Source organism: Epinephelus lanceolatus, chromosome 18, assembly GCF_041903045.1.
Source record: "Epinephelus lanceolatus isolate andai-2023 chromosome 18, ASM4190304v1, whole genome shotgun sequence".
NCBI classification, from domain to species: Eukaryota; Metazoa; Chordata; class Actinopteri; order Perciformes; family Serranidae; genus Epinephelus; species Epinephelus lanceolatus.
The window spans coordinates 40,755,558-40,771,605 of NC_135751.1; the positions used below are offsets into that span (position 1 = coordinate 40,755,558).

At 41.7% G+C, this 16,048-nt stretch overlaps 1 protein-coding gene across 1 annotated transcript; it reads left to right on the top strand.

The window, feature by feature from the left end:
- Window positions 1–1,412: 1,412 nt before the first annotated feature.
- rad23aa (RAD23 homolog A, nucleotide excision repair protein a) lies at window positions 1,413–14,787 on the top strand. Its single transcript, XM_033645945.2, has 9 exons — window positions 1,413–1,652; window positions 3,965–4,126; window positions 5,121–5,323; window positions 7,188–7,231; window positions 8,082–8,209; window positions 9,540–9,627; window positions 11,700–11,830; window positions 13,632–13,793; window positions 13,908–14,787. The coding sequence occupies exons 1-9, from the start codon at window positions 1,587–1,589 to the stop codon at window positions 14,019–14,021; spliced, it is 1,098 nt and encodes a 365-aa protein (XP_033501836.1). The 5' UTR covers window positions 1,413–1,586; the 3' UTR covers window positions 14,022–14,787.
- Window positions 14,788–16,048: the final 1,261 nt, after the last annotated feature.

The window sequence follows — 16,048 nt, forward strand, 5'->3', positions numbered from 1 at the left end:
CAATAATCTCCGGCAGAAATACTAACACTGTCTGCTTATTCCTTTGACATCAGAAGTTTGTTTTGGCTCTCTAGACAGTGGATTTGGGAGAAAGCTGTTCATGTCTACTAATATTTTTGCACTGTATTAGACGACAAGAATAAAGCAGGATTTATAGTTGTGTGGCAGACCCTACGCCGTTGTGAGAATTTCTACTTGTGCGGTGGTGTGTCTGTGTCACTCTGCAGTTACACCTCCAAAACACTAGTGGGCGGCAGGGTTTCTGTGAAGTGCTGTAAAGTTTAGTTGATTCAAAACACACATTAAACACACATTAAACACACATTAAACATGGCTTAATAGAGACAGTTTCAAACACAAATCAGCTTCACTATAACTCGCAGCATTCACAGACAAACACTTGTCTTTATCTGGACACATTTTCCTCACAAATACAACATACTAACGTTATTAGCACAAGCCTATGGCATTTTACATTGTATAAATTAGCCTAGCAGCTAGCAGACTTTTCCTCTACTCATATGAAGCCAGGGACAACAGCAACATTTAACAAAGGTAACGTTACAAAATTCAGCTCCATTACAGCTCACAAGGTTCACTGACAAAACAACTGTCTTATACTAAACACGTTTTCCAAACAAATACAACATGCTAATGTTATTAGCACAAGCCTATGGCATTTTACATTGTATAAATTAGCCTAGCAGCTAGCAGACTTTTCCTCTGCTCATATGAAGCCAGGATAAATCACACACACATCTTAAAATGCTATTTTTGTGGATTCTTTTTTGTCTTCACAATTTATTGTTTCTTATCTGTGAAATTAAAGTAAATCAAAGCTTTGTTTCCACTGAGGGAAATGGTTTCAGCTTACAGAGACAGACAGGAGGTCTGCGTTGCCGCAAAGTGTAGTTACATTTCTGGGGAGGTGCATGTCAGGCTACAGCGTAGGGTACAGTGTAGGCTCCATGTTGACACTGAGCCTACATCGTAGCTACAGCGTCAACTATTCAAAATGATAAATTCCACAGAGGAGGTATAAATTTTGAAAAAGGACGTAGTTCTCCTTTAAATTGCTGCTCTTAGTAGTCATATTCATGTATGTATTGCAGATACTCCTTAAAGAATCAAATATGTCCACTATCAGTTAAATAAATAAAAGAATTTAATAAATAAGATCTCACTTCTGACTGTATGTATTTAGAGATATGTTGACATATTGCAGTCTGACTGTAACTGCACATATATTGATATATTTTACATATTTGTTACCCTGTAATTATTTGCATTATTAATGCATTTATAAGAGAGTAAAACAGAGTTAATGAAGAGACACATTTCACATTGACCCGACTCACCAGTGTCGTCACACAGCACGAGATCTCGTCCCTCTCGGCGGAGCTCTTCTCGCCGCACCACCAACTTGTCACCAAAGATGGCGATTTGCTGAGTGCTCATGGATACACACATTTTTCGGCTTGTCGTTATCTCACCAGAAACGCCAACTTTAGAAACACGTTAACTGCTCAGCGAGCGACTCTTTCTCCGTGTGAAGCACATCTGACTCAGCGTCAGCCGCCGCCGCCATGCAGATCACTCTGAAAACACTGCAACAGCAGACGATTCAGATTGAGATAGACCCCGAACAAACGGTGAGTGGCTATTAGCTAACCTGCTAACTTTAGCTAACACTGCCAGCTGCCGCAACTATGTCTAAACTTTACGTGGGGACCCAGCAGTTTTATCTGACATATCCAACGAGAGGACGTTTAACGTATCCTCAGCTGAAGGTTACCCGTTAACAGCACGTGTTAGGAGTTTGTCAAACCCTCATGAAACGGCTGCTAAACAACGCGAAAGCTGACTAGCAAACGTTAGCCAGTTAGCTAGCTGAGGCGTCCGTTAACAAAGTCATCGCGACGCGACTGTTAACGGATTACTGACCGTTACAAGTTCGTGTCGCGGTTACTTTGCTGCTGCTGCTCTCCGTTAACGCCTGATGTGATTCACTGTGTGAGGCTGTAACTTCTGGGACCAGCCCGAGCTTCCCACTACGCTATGATATCAAATGCTAATGCTAATGCTTATGACACTGCTAATTAGCCTCATTGGTAGCATACAGAGGGGCTGGCTAAGTTTGTTAGCATGTTCACATCTTTGGTATGTAGCTAGCAAGGCCAACGTTAAGTCAACATTAGATTGTGTTATCGACACAGGACTAACTTTACCAACACTGGATATCATTCAGATAGTTTATACTTATATCTTATTAACAGTTAGCAGTGTCAGGCTGTGTGTGAGACACTGGACCTGAATAAAAACACTTCATATTTTAACTTTACTAACTTCTGCAAGTCAGCTCCGATGCTTCCCTCCCTGCTGGTGACAGTGTCACTGCTCCATGTACACTGGTTTATACTGTAAAGGTGCTTTGCACAGTGTGGAAATAGATCCGTGTCAGTGTTATTTGTGTTAACAGACAGATAATCCGTGTGTAAATGTGTAATCTGTAAATATAAAACACTTACAAATACAGTGAAAGACTCTCAGAACTGTTCTTCAAATCTAAAACATAAAGTGTGTCTCAGTATTATCTGTGTGAGGGGATAGTTTGTGTGCTAATGTGTAACCTGTAAATATAAAACACTTTCCATATATATTAAAAAAGGTTTGTAAGGGACTGTCCTTAACTCGTCAGAGGAGGGTGGTGGCTGGGGTGTGACTTCTTTTTTGTTTTTATGTTTATTTATTCTATTTATTTATTTTACCCTCCCTGAAGCTACAAATATTTTTCCTTGAGCCTCCCTGAGAGGCAGGTGGAAAATGCATGACCCTCCCTCCACCATACATTAGTCATTAGATTTTTATAGCTTACCCTTTGGTGTTTGGACGTTAAAGTTGCAGACAAAATCCCATAGTCTTAGGACTGTTGGAAATTTGAAAATCCAATGGTAATTTCTGTTTCCCCTCCTCTGAACCAAAATAAAAAACACAAGCCCATCCTCAATGCTCCAAAAATTATTTGAAATGCCGGCCTACGGGACTGTTCTTTAGTTATTAGAGGATGGGGGTTTGTTTGTCTGTTTTTATCCTCCCTGAAGCTACAGATATTTTTCCTTGAGCCTCCCTGAGAGACAGGTGGAAAATACATGACCCTCCATCCACCATGAAGTAGTTAATAGAGTTTTGAAACTCACCCTCTGATGGTTGAAAAGTAAAAGTGTAAAGTTGAAGATGAAATCCTGGAGTTGAAAAATGTGTACAGTTCAGTTTTGGCCCACGTTTTAATTGAGACGTTGAATTAAGTGATTTTGATGAAATGTCATTATTTTAAATTCAGATTTTGTGATACGGCATGTTTTCTGTCAAATCTACAGTGAAACAAATACAAAAAACAACCGTTGTAATGTGTATGCCCCCTCCCTTAGACCAAAATAAAAAACATAAGCCAGTGCTTAAAGAATTATTCGACATGCCTCTCCCTTCTTGCACCACCTCCTCCCCTTTCATAAATAACAAACTTGTAAACTCAAGAAAATATTTTGCAAATATAAAACAGATCTGCGAATACACAAATTAAAAAGCAGGCGTAGAATTGAGGTACACAATTAAAAACTGGATTCACAACTATCTGTTCTAAAGCTGTAAATGTCAGGATGATGTTCACAAATGCTCTTCGTTTATTTGAAAATTAAATGTATTTACAGGTATTTTTATTTGTGTTTCTGCTGATCTGTTTTATATTTGCAAAATATTTTTGTGACTTGACGTCTATTTTGTATTTGTGGAAGTCTATCTCCGTAGTAGAGTATCGGGGTCTGTAATATACACCCACGGATCAAAGAGGTGAACGAAAATCTTCAGTCTCACACAGAGTTCAGATATTAATGCGTAGAAATTAAAGCATTAGGAGATAAGTGTTTTCATGTTGATGGTTATTCATGATTAACATCTTGTTTATCAGGTGAAGGCCTTGAAAGAGAAGATAGAAGCAGAAAGAGGAAAAGACTACTTTCCTGTATCCGGGCAGAAGCTGATATACGCCGGGAAAATCCTGCAAGATGACACACCAATTAAAGAATACAACATCGATGAGAAGAACTTTGTTGTAGTGATGGTTTCCAAGGTGAGATGATGTTGGGGTTTATAGTGCGGTGATGTTTTAACTTCTCAGAGCTGATCTACTTTCAGCATTTACACTGTCGTACTTTGTGTTGGCTGATTTTAATGTCAGACATTTTCACTGTTAGAGGGGAACTACGACCATTCTCAAAATCCATACCTGTTACTCCTGTAGACTAAGAAAGTCCAACAATATTAGTAGACATAAACGACTGTCTTCCAAGTCCAAAATCTAGAGAGCTAAAACTTAAACTTCTGATGACATAGGGTCTAAAGTTTGGAGCTGCTCCATTGACCGTGACTTGGGAAATATGTTCTAGATGACACCTGCCCTTTTTACACAGAGATGGCGCTATAGAGCTGCTAAGAAGTCCCGTCATTATGCTCCCTTTGCATTGTTGCACATGACATGTTGGACATGACATGTATCACAACAGCGTCGGCCTTCAGTGTGACATAAAACATACCTGACGATAGCTCTTTCTAAACAATAACAATCATTTACCGTCCCTGTTACATGGCGGCTGATCTTGTTTTCAGCTCGGAGGGTACGGAGATCGTGGACCTAATAGTTTTCCCAATTTTTGGATATTTCTGGCCATTGTTTTTCTTTGAGTTAGCATACAGCTACTTTTTAAATCTCCTGTGGTGGGTTGCACACATGTCGTCAAAAACGTCACACCCGTCCTGCCCCTGGTTTTGTCCTTTTTATGCAGACAACATTTCAGAGCTGTTGCTACCTCCCGTGGCAGTGTAAAGATGACCCCCCATTCCAAGATCACTTCAATAGAATAAACATTCGTTGGCCTCCCATGGAGTGTCTATGGAGCAGCTCCAGACGTCATACCCTATGTTTGAGACTCACTCTTCTGGTTTCTGACAGAGAGCAGCTCATGTTCACTGATACTCACTGAACTCTCAGAGTTCGTGGAAATAACATACTGGACTTCCCCTTAAAGTTGCCCGTCTAACAGCACCTTCTTTTGAACCGGCTAAAGGCTAAACCCGCAGCTGCCGCCTCGCCTCCGGCCTCAGAAGCACCCAAACCCCCCGTACAGGACTCTGGCTCCACGTCAACAGCTGTCCCCGCCACAGCCCCAGCTTCAGCCCCAGCCCCGACCCCCGCAGCTGTCCCCATTCCCTCTGAGGAGGCCAAAGAGGAGCCAAGTGCCGCAGCCACAGAACCACAACAACCAGCCAGGTACGACCCGTCTAACATACAACATATAATGGTATTAAAACTATTTTAGACATACTGGAGAGAGCTGGGGATCTGTGTCTTTCTATGCTGTTAATTAATGTTAAATTATTGACTTGGCAAACTACTGAATTAAAGTGTTGACTGTTATTTGATGAATGTGAATTGATACCCAGTGAGGATGAAGATGGATTGTTGGAGTGTGACTTTTGTTTAGTCATTAACCTAACTGGGTTATTACATTTCAAAAACATAATTATATGTTTGAAATTATTTATAAAAAAATATTATTATTAGGGAACTTTAAATATTCTATTTAATTTAGCTGTTCTCACTAAATGGCCCAGTTTTCCTGAAGTTCTTAAAAATTGACTTGCATGTCAAATACTGATAAAATATTTGTCAGTGTCACAGCTTGACCCTTCATTTCCTAAAACTTCGTATTTCTTTGACATGATGGGACACAATAGTCAAATATGTCTGATATCATTTCTGTAGGTGTGTAATGGTTCGTGTTTTCATCTTGAACCGTACGTAAAAGGATGTTTGGTTTGGTTCGTTGTGTGACGTACATTTGGTACGCCCTGTGACCCAAACAGAAATTCTGAAGCGGAGTTTTCCCCATAAACTTTTGGCAGCACACTCGTTGCTTTTCATGCTAGTTGGTTTAGCCCGATTAGCACACTCCAAACATTTCATCTCAGCTGGCACCACCGGAACAGCAGAACAGGACAAAAACACATGAAGGCGTTCAGGCAGCTTCCTGCTGCACATTCGGACCGTACCAAAGTCATAACAATGCCATGGAGTGTCATTGCTGAGGATATGCTGCCAAACTTGCAGCTGTTTCAAAGCACTGTTGCAGAATTTTTGCACACAATCTTCTACATGTCAGTGTCACGGTGTGTCTTAGCCGGTCTTTGTATTCATATAGTTGCCGTTTTTATGGTTCATTTCCAGTATTTATTAACATACTTTTTGGCTTTTCCTTGTAGTAATCTTATTTTGTGTTTTTATATTGCTTGTTTTAGAGCTTTGCAAAGAACTGTCTGTAACTTATGTTGCTGCCTGTCTCGGCCAGGACACTCTTGAAAAAGATTTTTAATCTCGAGGTTTTTCTGGTTAAATAGATAAAAATAAAAAATGTTGCGCATGTCGTAGAGAACACTGAATTAAAGCATGTGGTCAAAGTGCTTGAGTGCCCGTACAGTGTGCTGTCACGTGTGAATTTTATTCAGTTCGTTGTGCCTGATTTGTAAAGGAGCGCAAGCTGCAGTTCAGGAATTATCAACATGATGGAGAATTACATCACTGACATTTGTGTTACTATTTTTAAGTGCCGTAACTATTACAGTAAGAGTTATAGCTAATAGAAATGTACATTTTTCAAAATAAGTAAAAATAAAATGTATATTTTCTGCATTTTTTTCCCCTGCTGTACCAAAACGTACCAAACCATGACCCCAAAAGTGAGGTACAGACTGAACTGTGAATTTGTGTACTGATACACCTCCATACACCTGCCAGTCCTGTATCATTTTTATATGATTTGTAGCACAAAAGGAAGAGTACAGTTCTCACAGTGTTGTAGAAACACATCTTGAGCTGGACCTGAGATAATGGACTGGCTCCTCCACCCAAAAAGAAAAACAAGAAGTTGACCTATATGCTAAATGCATGGGTTGTGAGGATTCAAGACAGTTCTGACATCCATTTTCTTAAACAGCTAAGACAAGTTTTTCGTGTCGCCAGAGAAAGTATAATGTGACATATTATTGATTGAGTTGTCAGTTGTTGTGCTTGTCACTTTAGAATCACAGTAATGTTGTGTCGTCTGATTTCTTCTTCTCACCTCTGTGTTCTGCAGCTCCAGTGGCGGGGGTCAGGGTCTGGATGCCTCCTCAGCGCTCGGTACGTAACCAATGAATCCCAGCCACACTCACATGCTGTGCAGTCGTTGGTATTTCCCCCTGTGGTTAAACACAGATTGTTCACTTACAGACAGTTCACAGTGTAATGAAAGGGTTAATACCACAGCAGCACATGTGTTGTGTAAAACTGGGGTTATTGTATTTGCTGTGCCAGAAATTGTTGCTGCTGTGAGTCAGGGACTTTACAGGCTGCGCTGCAATACATACTGTTTCTATATTTAGGCTGCGACAACAGTACGCCATCCCTCATTGTGGTGCCACACAGAGCCAAGGGGATTCCTGCTCGGTCCACTCATAGGTTATCGCCACACTTAGAGAGACATTAACAGGAGTCCTGCTGTGTTGAGATCATTAATGTGTGTCATTTCACTGATTATTTGTTATATTTGTTATTGTCTGACCTTTAAATAGAACGAGTCATTCCTCAGTGGTGATTCAGACTCAGTAACTGTGTTTCTAAAGTTATATAAACCCTGAAAATAACTGCGGAAATGACAAATAATGAGGATTATCATCGGTGCTGGTCGAGTACCACAGAGGAGAATTACGCGCCTACTGCAAAGCGAGTCTGCGAGTACGTGGTGGCACATTACTGAAGTAGATCAGCGCAGTGGCGAGAAGTGGCGCTCCTCACATGAGGGATGAGGAGAGTTTGCACCCCCGCTGTAAGGTTCAAAATGTTCCAAACTATTTTTAAACAGGAGGAATAATTAGAAAAGCAGTTTCCTGTTTGTGTTCCTGTTGATCGTCAGGCATGAAGGTGTTACTTTGCAAAGTCACATTTAAGATACGCAGAGTTAGTAACTTTGTCGTGTGTGTTGTGTTTTCAGTGACTGGAGCCGAGTACGAGGCCATGCTCACAGAGATCATGTCCATGGGCTACGAAAGGGAGCGAGTGGTGGCGGCACTACGGGCCAGTTTCAACAACCCCCACAGAGCTGTGGAGTACCTCCTCACTGTGAGTCACAGAAAGCTGCGTCACATCCACATGTGTCCATATATTTCACACATTTTGCTTTTATTGAAACTCCAGAAGAAAAAAAGAAACTGTTGTCTAAACTTCCGCTCCCCACCCTGGCTGGTTTAGGATATCCTGTGATGTCTAAGTCTTTAAAGAGGGACAAGAGAAGGAAACAAACAAGCAAACAAACAAACAAACAAAACACATACAGGGATAAGTAAGATGAGAAAGTGAATAACTACCCAGGTCCTGCGTGTGTCTTTGTCCGTTCTGTGTTCCCTCTCTAATTGGGAGGTTTTTGTAGGTCTGTGAACGTCTGATGTTTGAATGGTGACGAGCTGACACAAATAAATGAATATGTGGGAAACCCTAGTAACTAATCTGCCCTGTTTGGTTCGGTTCAATCATGCTCAAGGTCATTTGCCCCCTCAGTGTGGTTCGATTGGGCAGGTGTGAACACACGGTGGTCTCAGTCCGGTTCCAAATGAACTCTGGTGCGGTTGGTTTGTGGTGAGAAGGTGTTCTGACCTGGATGTGAAGCAACTGCAGTCACATGACACATTGTTTGGGTTAAACATGAGCATGTTACAGTCCTGGAGGATTATTAATGTGCACCTCCTCCTGTACTGCCTTAATATGCACATTCAGCACATCCAATGCATCAAAACATTGTTTTCTAGTTGGAGCCGCGCCTCGTTTTCAAACTGTATGCTTTGACTAAAATGAACAATGACAGCAATATAGTCCACGATGAGCAGCGCTAAAATCAACCTGCGTAGTTGTCCCTCCATTGTGACATTAGAAAGTGTCACATTTATCTTGCAAGTGTACTCTTCTTCAACGTTTGCTTTACTTCCTGGATTTTTCCCACATGGAAATTCTGACCAATCAAGAGCAGCTTTCTCACACAAGGCATTTGATCTGGTCCTCTTGTAAATGCTGCCGTGAGAACACCAACCAACTCTAGGCAATTATACAACTTTGGAACAACATGAGTCCCTGATTCAGACCAGTGGAGACCACTTTAGGGCTGACAGCAGCTTCACGAGGGGCGGGACTTTGGATCAGTCAGATCACAGCTGTGAGGAATGTACAGCAAATCCTTACAGGTGATCATGATGTCGAGATTTGGGTTTTAAATTCACGATTACTGACTTTCCTGCACTGAGACAAAATCTTTAGAGGTTCAAATTAAGTGGTTAGTCACCGACTAACATGAACCAAATGATCATTAGCTGACCTCCACGGCCCGACACTGTTCTGATCTGTGTGTTTTGCAGTGAGCAGGAAGTGTGTGTGATTGACGGCTGTATTGTTGTGTTTGCAGGGTATCCCCAGCAGCCCGGTGCAGGAGAGTAATCCCCCGGCGCAGGCCCCCGCGTCCGGACCCACAGAAGCCCCATCTCTAGCAGAGGGTGAGGCACGCAACTTGCTTTGGTCCAAAAATACACGCAGTCAGTATTTATGTGTCGGTCTCTGCCTGCTGGGTAAAAAATAAAAACCAGGACTGGAGCGGTGTCGATCACAGCGGATTATTAAACTGCCTCCTTCATCTTAAACAGTATCAGACTCAACTAGTATCCATGCATCAGATCATTTAGTCATTTACATATTAACTATATTAATAATTGTCACAGTCTCACCGGCAGGCGATGACTCATCATATGACTCATCAGTCACAGGATGTTTCTCTTATCTGTAAATTGAACCTTTGTTTCTTCGCACTGCGGAGACGTGTTGTTGCTCTCTGAGTGGATGGAGACAGTTTAGCTGCAGTGATTAGTCAATCAAAAGAGAATAATCATTAATGTTTTGATATCTATTCATCATTGATGTTATTTTGTAAAGAAAGATGTCAAACATTTGATGGTTCCAGGCTCTAAAATTTAAGAATTTGCATCTTTTCTTTTTTATTGTGAATTTAATATTGAATATATACAAGGAGACATTTAATGATTTATGTAGATGTTTTTTCTTTCTCTGATGTTTTATAGACCAAACCATTAATCAAGAAAATAAGCAGATTAAATTAAAGGGGAGCTTGCTCATTACAATAGAGGAGAAAGCTTTTAAGATCTTGTTTATGATGAGAGACGAGTCACAACCACAAGGATTTAAAGTTGCACATCTGAGCGTCAGTGTCAGCTGATCATCTGATGCATGTTTTTGCTTTTGGGAAGTCTGTTGGTGAGATCATCTCATGTAGTGACACACTGAGGTGTGGTTTGTGGTCTCCGTAGTGTCCCCAGTGCAAGTTTTCCCGTCTCATAAAATAGCGTAATCACCCCTCTGGTGTCGAGCGCAAAGGCTCCGAAATTTGTTGCGACACTTGGTCGTGCGTCTCGGGTATGAAACAATTTAATCTTTAAGGTTATAATTACAGGACGCAAACACAACATTTGGCCGTATGTTAGGTTTTACTGTTGTTGCCAGGAGGGGTGTAAATCACCAGTTTCATCACGGCAGGATTAATATTGATTCTTTGTAGTATTAACAAATTTTGTATTGTTGTCCAAAGTCTGCTGAGATTCAATTTCGATTCAATGTCATTCAGGGGCCTGTGATCGATATGAGATTATATTAAAACTTTTCCCAACAGCCATTTCTTCCTGTATTTTCTCCAAATCCAAAATATTTCCACTCTGCTGATTTATTCCTGAGTAAATAACCTCGTCCTCATCGTCTTTCTCTTTGCTGTTTGTCGTTTAAAGCCTATTCTAAAGATGATGATACGGATCGACGTTTTCACTTTGCATCAGTGATACTGTATCGTTGATCATTGAATCAATATGTCAATCCCGATCACTGGATGGTTACACCTCTAGTTGCCAGGCAGCCTTCTTCTCTGGTGACTCTTTCAGCAACACTCTGATTTCTTGCTTATCCTCAGAATACATTGTTTGCACTCATGTTTTGGAGTGTAATGCAGCGAACAGTGCTTTGAGCATGAACGCCTCTGTGCGTGCTTGTAGCTCGTGCACCATGTACAAAGGCAGGCGCCATGGTGTCTTGCACGGGTATAAACAAAACTTGAGGGTGTACGTCATTTCTGCTGATTGACACATCTGCATTTATACATCCCTGGTCAATTTCTTCCTACTTAATGTATTTCTGTAGCTGACATGGTATTTTTTAGCTATTTTACAACAGTTAATAACTTGATTATTTACTCGTTCAGCTGCCTACTGTTACTGAGGATCGTTAATGTTGTTTCTGATTTGATGACTTTTCTGAAAAGCAGTGAGTGAATGATGATATTTCAGGTAAGTTGAGCTCTGCTGAAACCACAAGGCATGCTGGTATGAACTGCAAACACACATGTAGCTCAGTCTGACCGTGAGTCTTGAGTTCAGCGTGAAATGGCAGAAAATTAGTATTAACAAAATGATGATGAAGACGTGTGGGCACAGCCAGGTATTAATGCATCTCCATTGTCCATCATGTGACTGATTTATGTCCCCCTCTTACTGATGCTCATCGTCTCCAGGAGAGAACCCACTTGCATTCCTGCGGACTCAGCCTCAGTTCCTGCACATGAGACAGGCCATCCAGCAGAACCCTACTCTGCTACCAGCTCTGCTCCAACAACTAGGCAGGGAGAACCCTCAGCTTCTACAGGTAACTGCGTCAGGCAGCCCAAATGTAAACTTTGGGGAAAAAAACATTAGCTTCCAGAAAAGACAGTTTAACCCAACGTGTAAAGGCCTTCTTTAACTGTGACACATTGATAACTGAAACTACATTAACAGAATGAAAACATATACATTCTCTCACAGTCTGTCGTTGCTTTACTTTTTATTATTGCCTGCAGTTGTTTGAAACATTAAAATGTGAGGAAATAAATAATTATATTCATGTAGCCCACCCTACAGAAAGTCACGCTATAAGGTGTAGGGTTAACGGGACTGATTCTAAAATAATCCAGATTATTTCTGAGTTAACTGCTGTTTCGTAATATTTTACATTTAAGTTTATGTAAAATACTTTGTCATTAATACGGGCTAAATAATTTTTGTAATCAGAGTACCTCAACTGTGTACTTCACTACAGAAGTGTCTGTAACTGCAAACTGAAAGTACTTTTACCTTCAGACTCAACTCAGCTGAATGACCTCGTACATATGTTACTGTAAACTTGTCGTGTTGTCACATTAAACTTCAGTTTCATATTCATGAAGAGAAACTCAGTCTTGCTGTGATTAGCTTCATTAGCTGTTGTGTGTTCACATTGATTAAATAAAATGTCAAATATCACTTTTTGTAACCATACAAATATTAGCTCTGTTAGCCAAACACACTTCAGAACTTTGCTGCTAACGGCTAACAGCTAACTAGCTCTCCTCACAGTGATAACAGCATGAAGACATTGGTTTTAGTCGCTCTGTTTATTTTGTCATTTGCTAAGTGACAGTTAAACATACACACAGAGAAGTCCCTTTCGTCTTCAGGGAAGATCTCTGTACCAAACACATTTCTGTCGTCAACACGACGAGATTAGTCTCAAGCCCTTTGATTTTTGAATTGAAAGGCGCAAATTAATTAGGATTGTATTTGGAACTTTGATGTTGCGCTGGCAGTATGATCATCTTTAAATTAATTTAACCTTTATTTAGAAAGGTAATCTCATCAAGACACTAGGGCTGCCACGATTAGTCGACTAATAGATGGCTAATCGACTACTAAAATAATCGGTGACTATTTTAGTAGTCGACTAATCGGTTTGAATCATTTTTCATAGACAGCTACTATAAAAGTACCCAAAATACTCTTACTGCAGCTTCTTACGTTCAGATATTGGCAGCTTTACACACTCTCCCATGATGGTGAACTAAAACCCTTTGGCGTGAGTATGAAACAAGACATTAGATGACGTAATTTTGGGGTTTGGGCGAGACAGACCGACATTTTTCAACATTTTAACACATTTTTCGATGAAATGATTAGTCGACTAATCGAAGAAATAATCGACAGATTAGTCGACAATGAAAATAATCGTTAGTGGCAGCCCTACAAGACACACAGCCGTATTCTCAAGAGACACTTGAAAAAAGTTAGCGGGTCATTGGGCCGAGGTCAGTGTGGAACCATGAAACTCCTCTCGTTAACGTTAGTCTCTGGGTGATGACGCAAGTAAGTATTCACAGTATACGTCATGTTCGCTTCGCAAATGTCATTATTTAGACGTTAAATTAAAACAAGCTGCAGCTGCTGTCTTTTGTGAAGATGAATTAGTACAAGTTAAGTTAAACTTGTCTGTGCTGCACTGACGCACAGTTTAGTTCAGCCTCTTTTGTTCCATCAACATCATGTTATGAACAAACAATTATTGACATTTGACAAACTGAGCTGCATCTGGGTTTAGTTTTGTTTGTCAGCCTGGTGTCAGATATTAACCCTTACCACTCTCTTCTCCCCCGCAGCAAATCAGTCAGCATCAGGAGCTGTTCATCCAGATGTTGAACGAGCCGGTGGGAGAGGCAGGAGATGTGCCAGAAGTCGGAGAGATGGGAGCAGCCGGGGAGGAGGGCGCACCTGTCAACTATATCCAGGTTACACCTCAGGAGAAGGAAGCAATCGAAAGGGTGAGTAAAGGATGAATATTGGAAATGTTTGTTCTGTTGTTGAATTAGAAATAAAAAGCTCTCACACCTGTCGTCCTTCCTCCTCCTCCTCTTCCTCTTCATCTGTCCCACCAGTTAAAAGCGTTGGGTTTCCCAGAGGCCCTGGTGATCCAGGCCTATTTTGCCTGCGAGAAGAACGAGAACCTGGCGGCCAACTTTCTTCTCAACCAGGGACTGGAAGACGACTGAGCAGCGCTGCCTTCCTGCTCCTCCCTCCTACCCTCCCCCTCTTCAGCTCAGCATAAAGACTGCACCCCCAACTTACTGTACAGCTACCAACCTCAGCTCAACCCGACAGGAGGGGAGGAGAGGGGAGAGCCAGCAGGGGGGGGCGGGGGGTGCGGGTGGGGGTGGGATGGGAAGGGTCGGGTCGACAGGGTGGGTGGTTAGGTTACAGCGGGGCGACACGTTTAAAGTACACAAAGTGGAGGTTGTGTGCAGGAAGGTCAGACTTGGATCATCGGAGGTCGAGGGCGGACGTATGATAAAATCCACGTGAATTCCAATGGAATGTGTGGGGTTTGTCTAGGGGAGATCTATAATTTGATTTTAGACGCGCTTTGTGACATTAGGGAGGGGGAGGGCGGCGGGGCTGAAGGGGTCTGCGACGAGAGCGTGTGCGCTTGTGTCTGCGTGTGTGAGTACATGTCCGTGTGCCTGTGCAGATGGATGCGATACAGTTAAGCTGAAAAAAACAAAACAGTAATCAATTTGCATTCTCTAAGTTTGTTAATGCTGTAGCTGGATTGTATGGAAGCACATTCTCCTCACTGCACTTCAACATTATCAGTGTGTGTAACTGCTTGTATGTACCTCTGTAAGCCTCATGTACGTACGTCCAAGAATGAAATTTGGCAGAGATAGACTGGAGCGTGCTGCCCTTTGTATGTGTCTGACATGATGTTGCTGGGGTCTGTTTGGGGGGAACAATGGGAACTAAACTGACAAATAACAATCTGGTTATTCTGTTGACTTTGTACCGCCCTCGCCTGTCCTTCCATGGCAGCGTCTGCCTGTTAGGTCGCTTAAAAGTGGAACTGTTTTTGGTGCTAATTAACACTAAACATGAAAATCTCCTTCACAAGTTTAACATTAGATTCTCCAACATTCTGATGACGTGTTTTTTAAGATCTTCCACTATTTAAACACAACAACAACAACAGAGGGAGAAACTGGAGCAGACACTATGAGTAGGAGTACAGACTCACTCACTGAAATTTGTCAGTTTTAATTGACCCCTCGCTAAGCCCCGCCCCTTTGTCATAGTCCGTTGGAGTAAACATGGAGCCCTCACTGTCAATAACTGCACTACCTGAAGAAATATAATCATATGTTTGGAGAAATGAAGCAGTGATGTCAGAGAGAAGCAGACAGAGGGGTCTACAGTCTGTGTTTGAAGGATATATCCAGGATGTCAAACTGACTCAGCAGCAACAACAGGTTAAAAAGACAAAGATAGTTAGAAGCTAAAGCCGAACTATAGGCTACAGATCACAGTGTAAAAGTGAACCACCACATCACTGCTGATCGCCACACAAGACAATGAATATAAAGGGAAACTTTGCTCATATTCAACCAGCTGTGTATACATTCAGTAGGCTATATCTTCAGTAGCTAGCTAGCTAACCCTACACTTTTCAGGGTTTGATTTTGGTTTTGGAACAGGGAAGAAACGTATATCGTAGTCTCATTAATACACGACGTGCCCCAGGCACAACATTTAGCTCCACACCCACAACACCAGCCTGGAAATGAAGGAAATCTGAAACGATGGAGCACAGCACAGATTGGCTAGGCTGTGTTTGGGGGCGGGGCTTAGCGAAGGGTCAATTTACCCAAAGAGGGACCTTTCCTCCAGCTCACTAAATGTTTGTCTTTAGTGTGCCAGGTTGACGACACATTTTACAAGTTAACCCAAACGACAGCGCGCCCACACGCTTCAGTTCTAACGTGTTACATGCAAATGTGTGTGTGCAGATAAATGTGTGTACTGCTTGGTGAGGTGGAAACCATCTGCATGAGGTTTTAACATGTGTGAGTGAGTCACCAGGACCATGCAATGATTTATTCTCTTTTTCTTTACGTCAGTTCTTCAGAGGTGGTCACAGAGAATAAACACCTTTATACAGCGATCATACCATGTACTAACATGTCTAGGATGTCTACAGTTTTTTTTTCTTGCCTTGTAAGATGGCTTCAGACATTCAGAACACTTC

What these genes read in the sequence shown, in the direction of transcription:
- rad23aa (XM_033645945.2), top strand. Translation starts at nt 1,587, where the DNA reads ATGCAGATCACTCTGAAAACACTGCAACAGCAGACGATTCAGATTGAG. An exon ending in TTGTAGTGATGGTTTCCAAG is followed by an intron (nt 4,127 to 5,120) that starts GTGAGATGATGT and finishes AACCGGCTAAAG; the next exon opens with GCTAAACCCGCAGCTGCCGC. An exon ending in GAACCACAACAACCAGCCAG is followed by an intron (nt 5,324 to 7,187) that starts GTACGACCCGTC and finishes TGTGTTCTGCAG; the next exon opens with CTCCAGTGGCGGGGGTCAGG.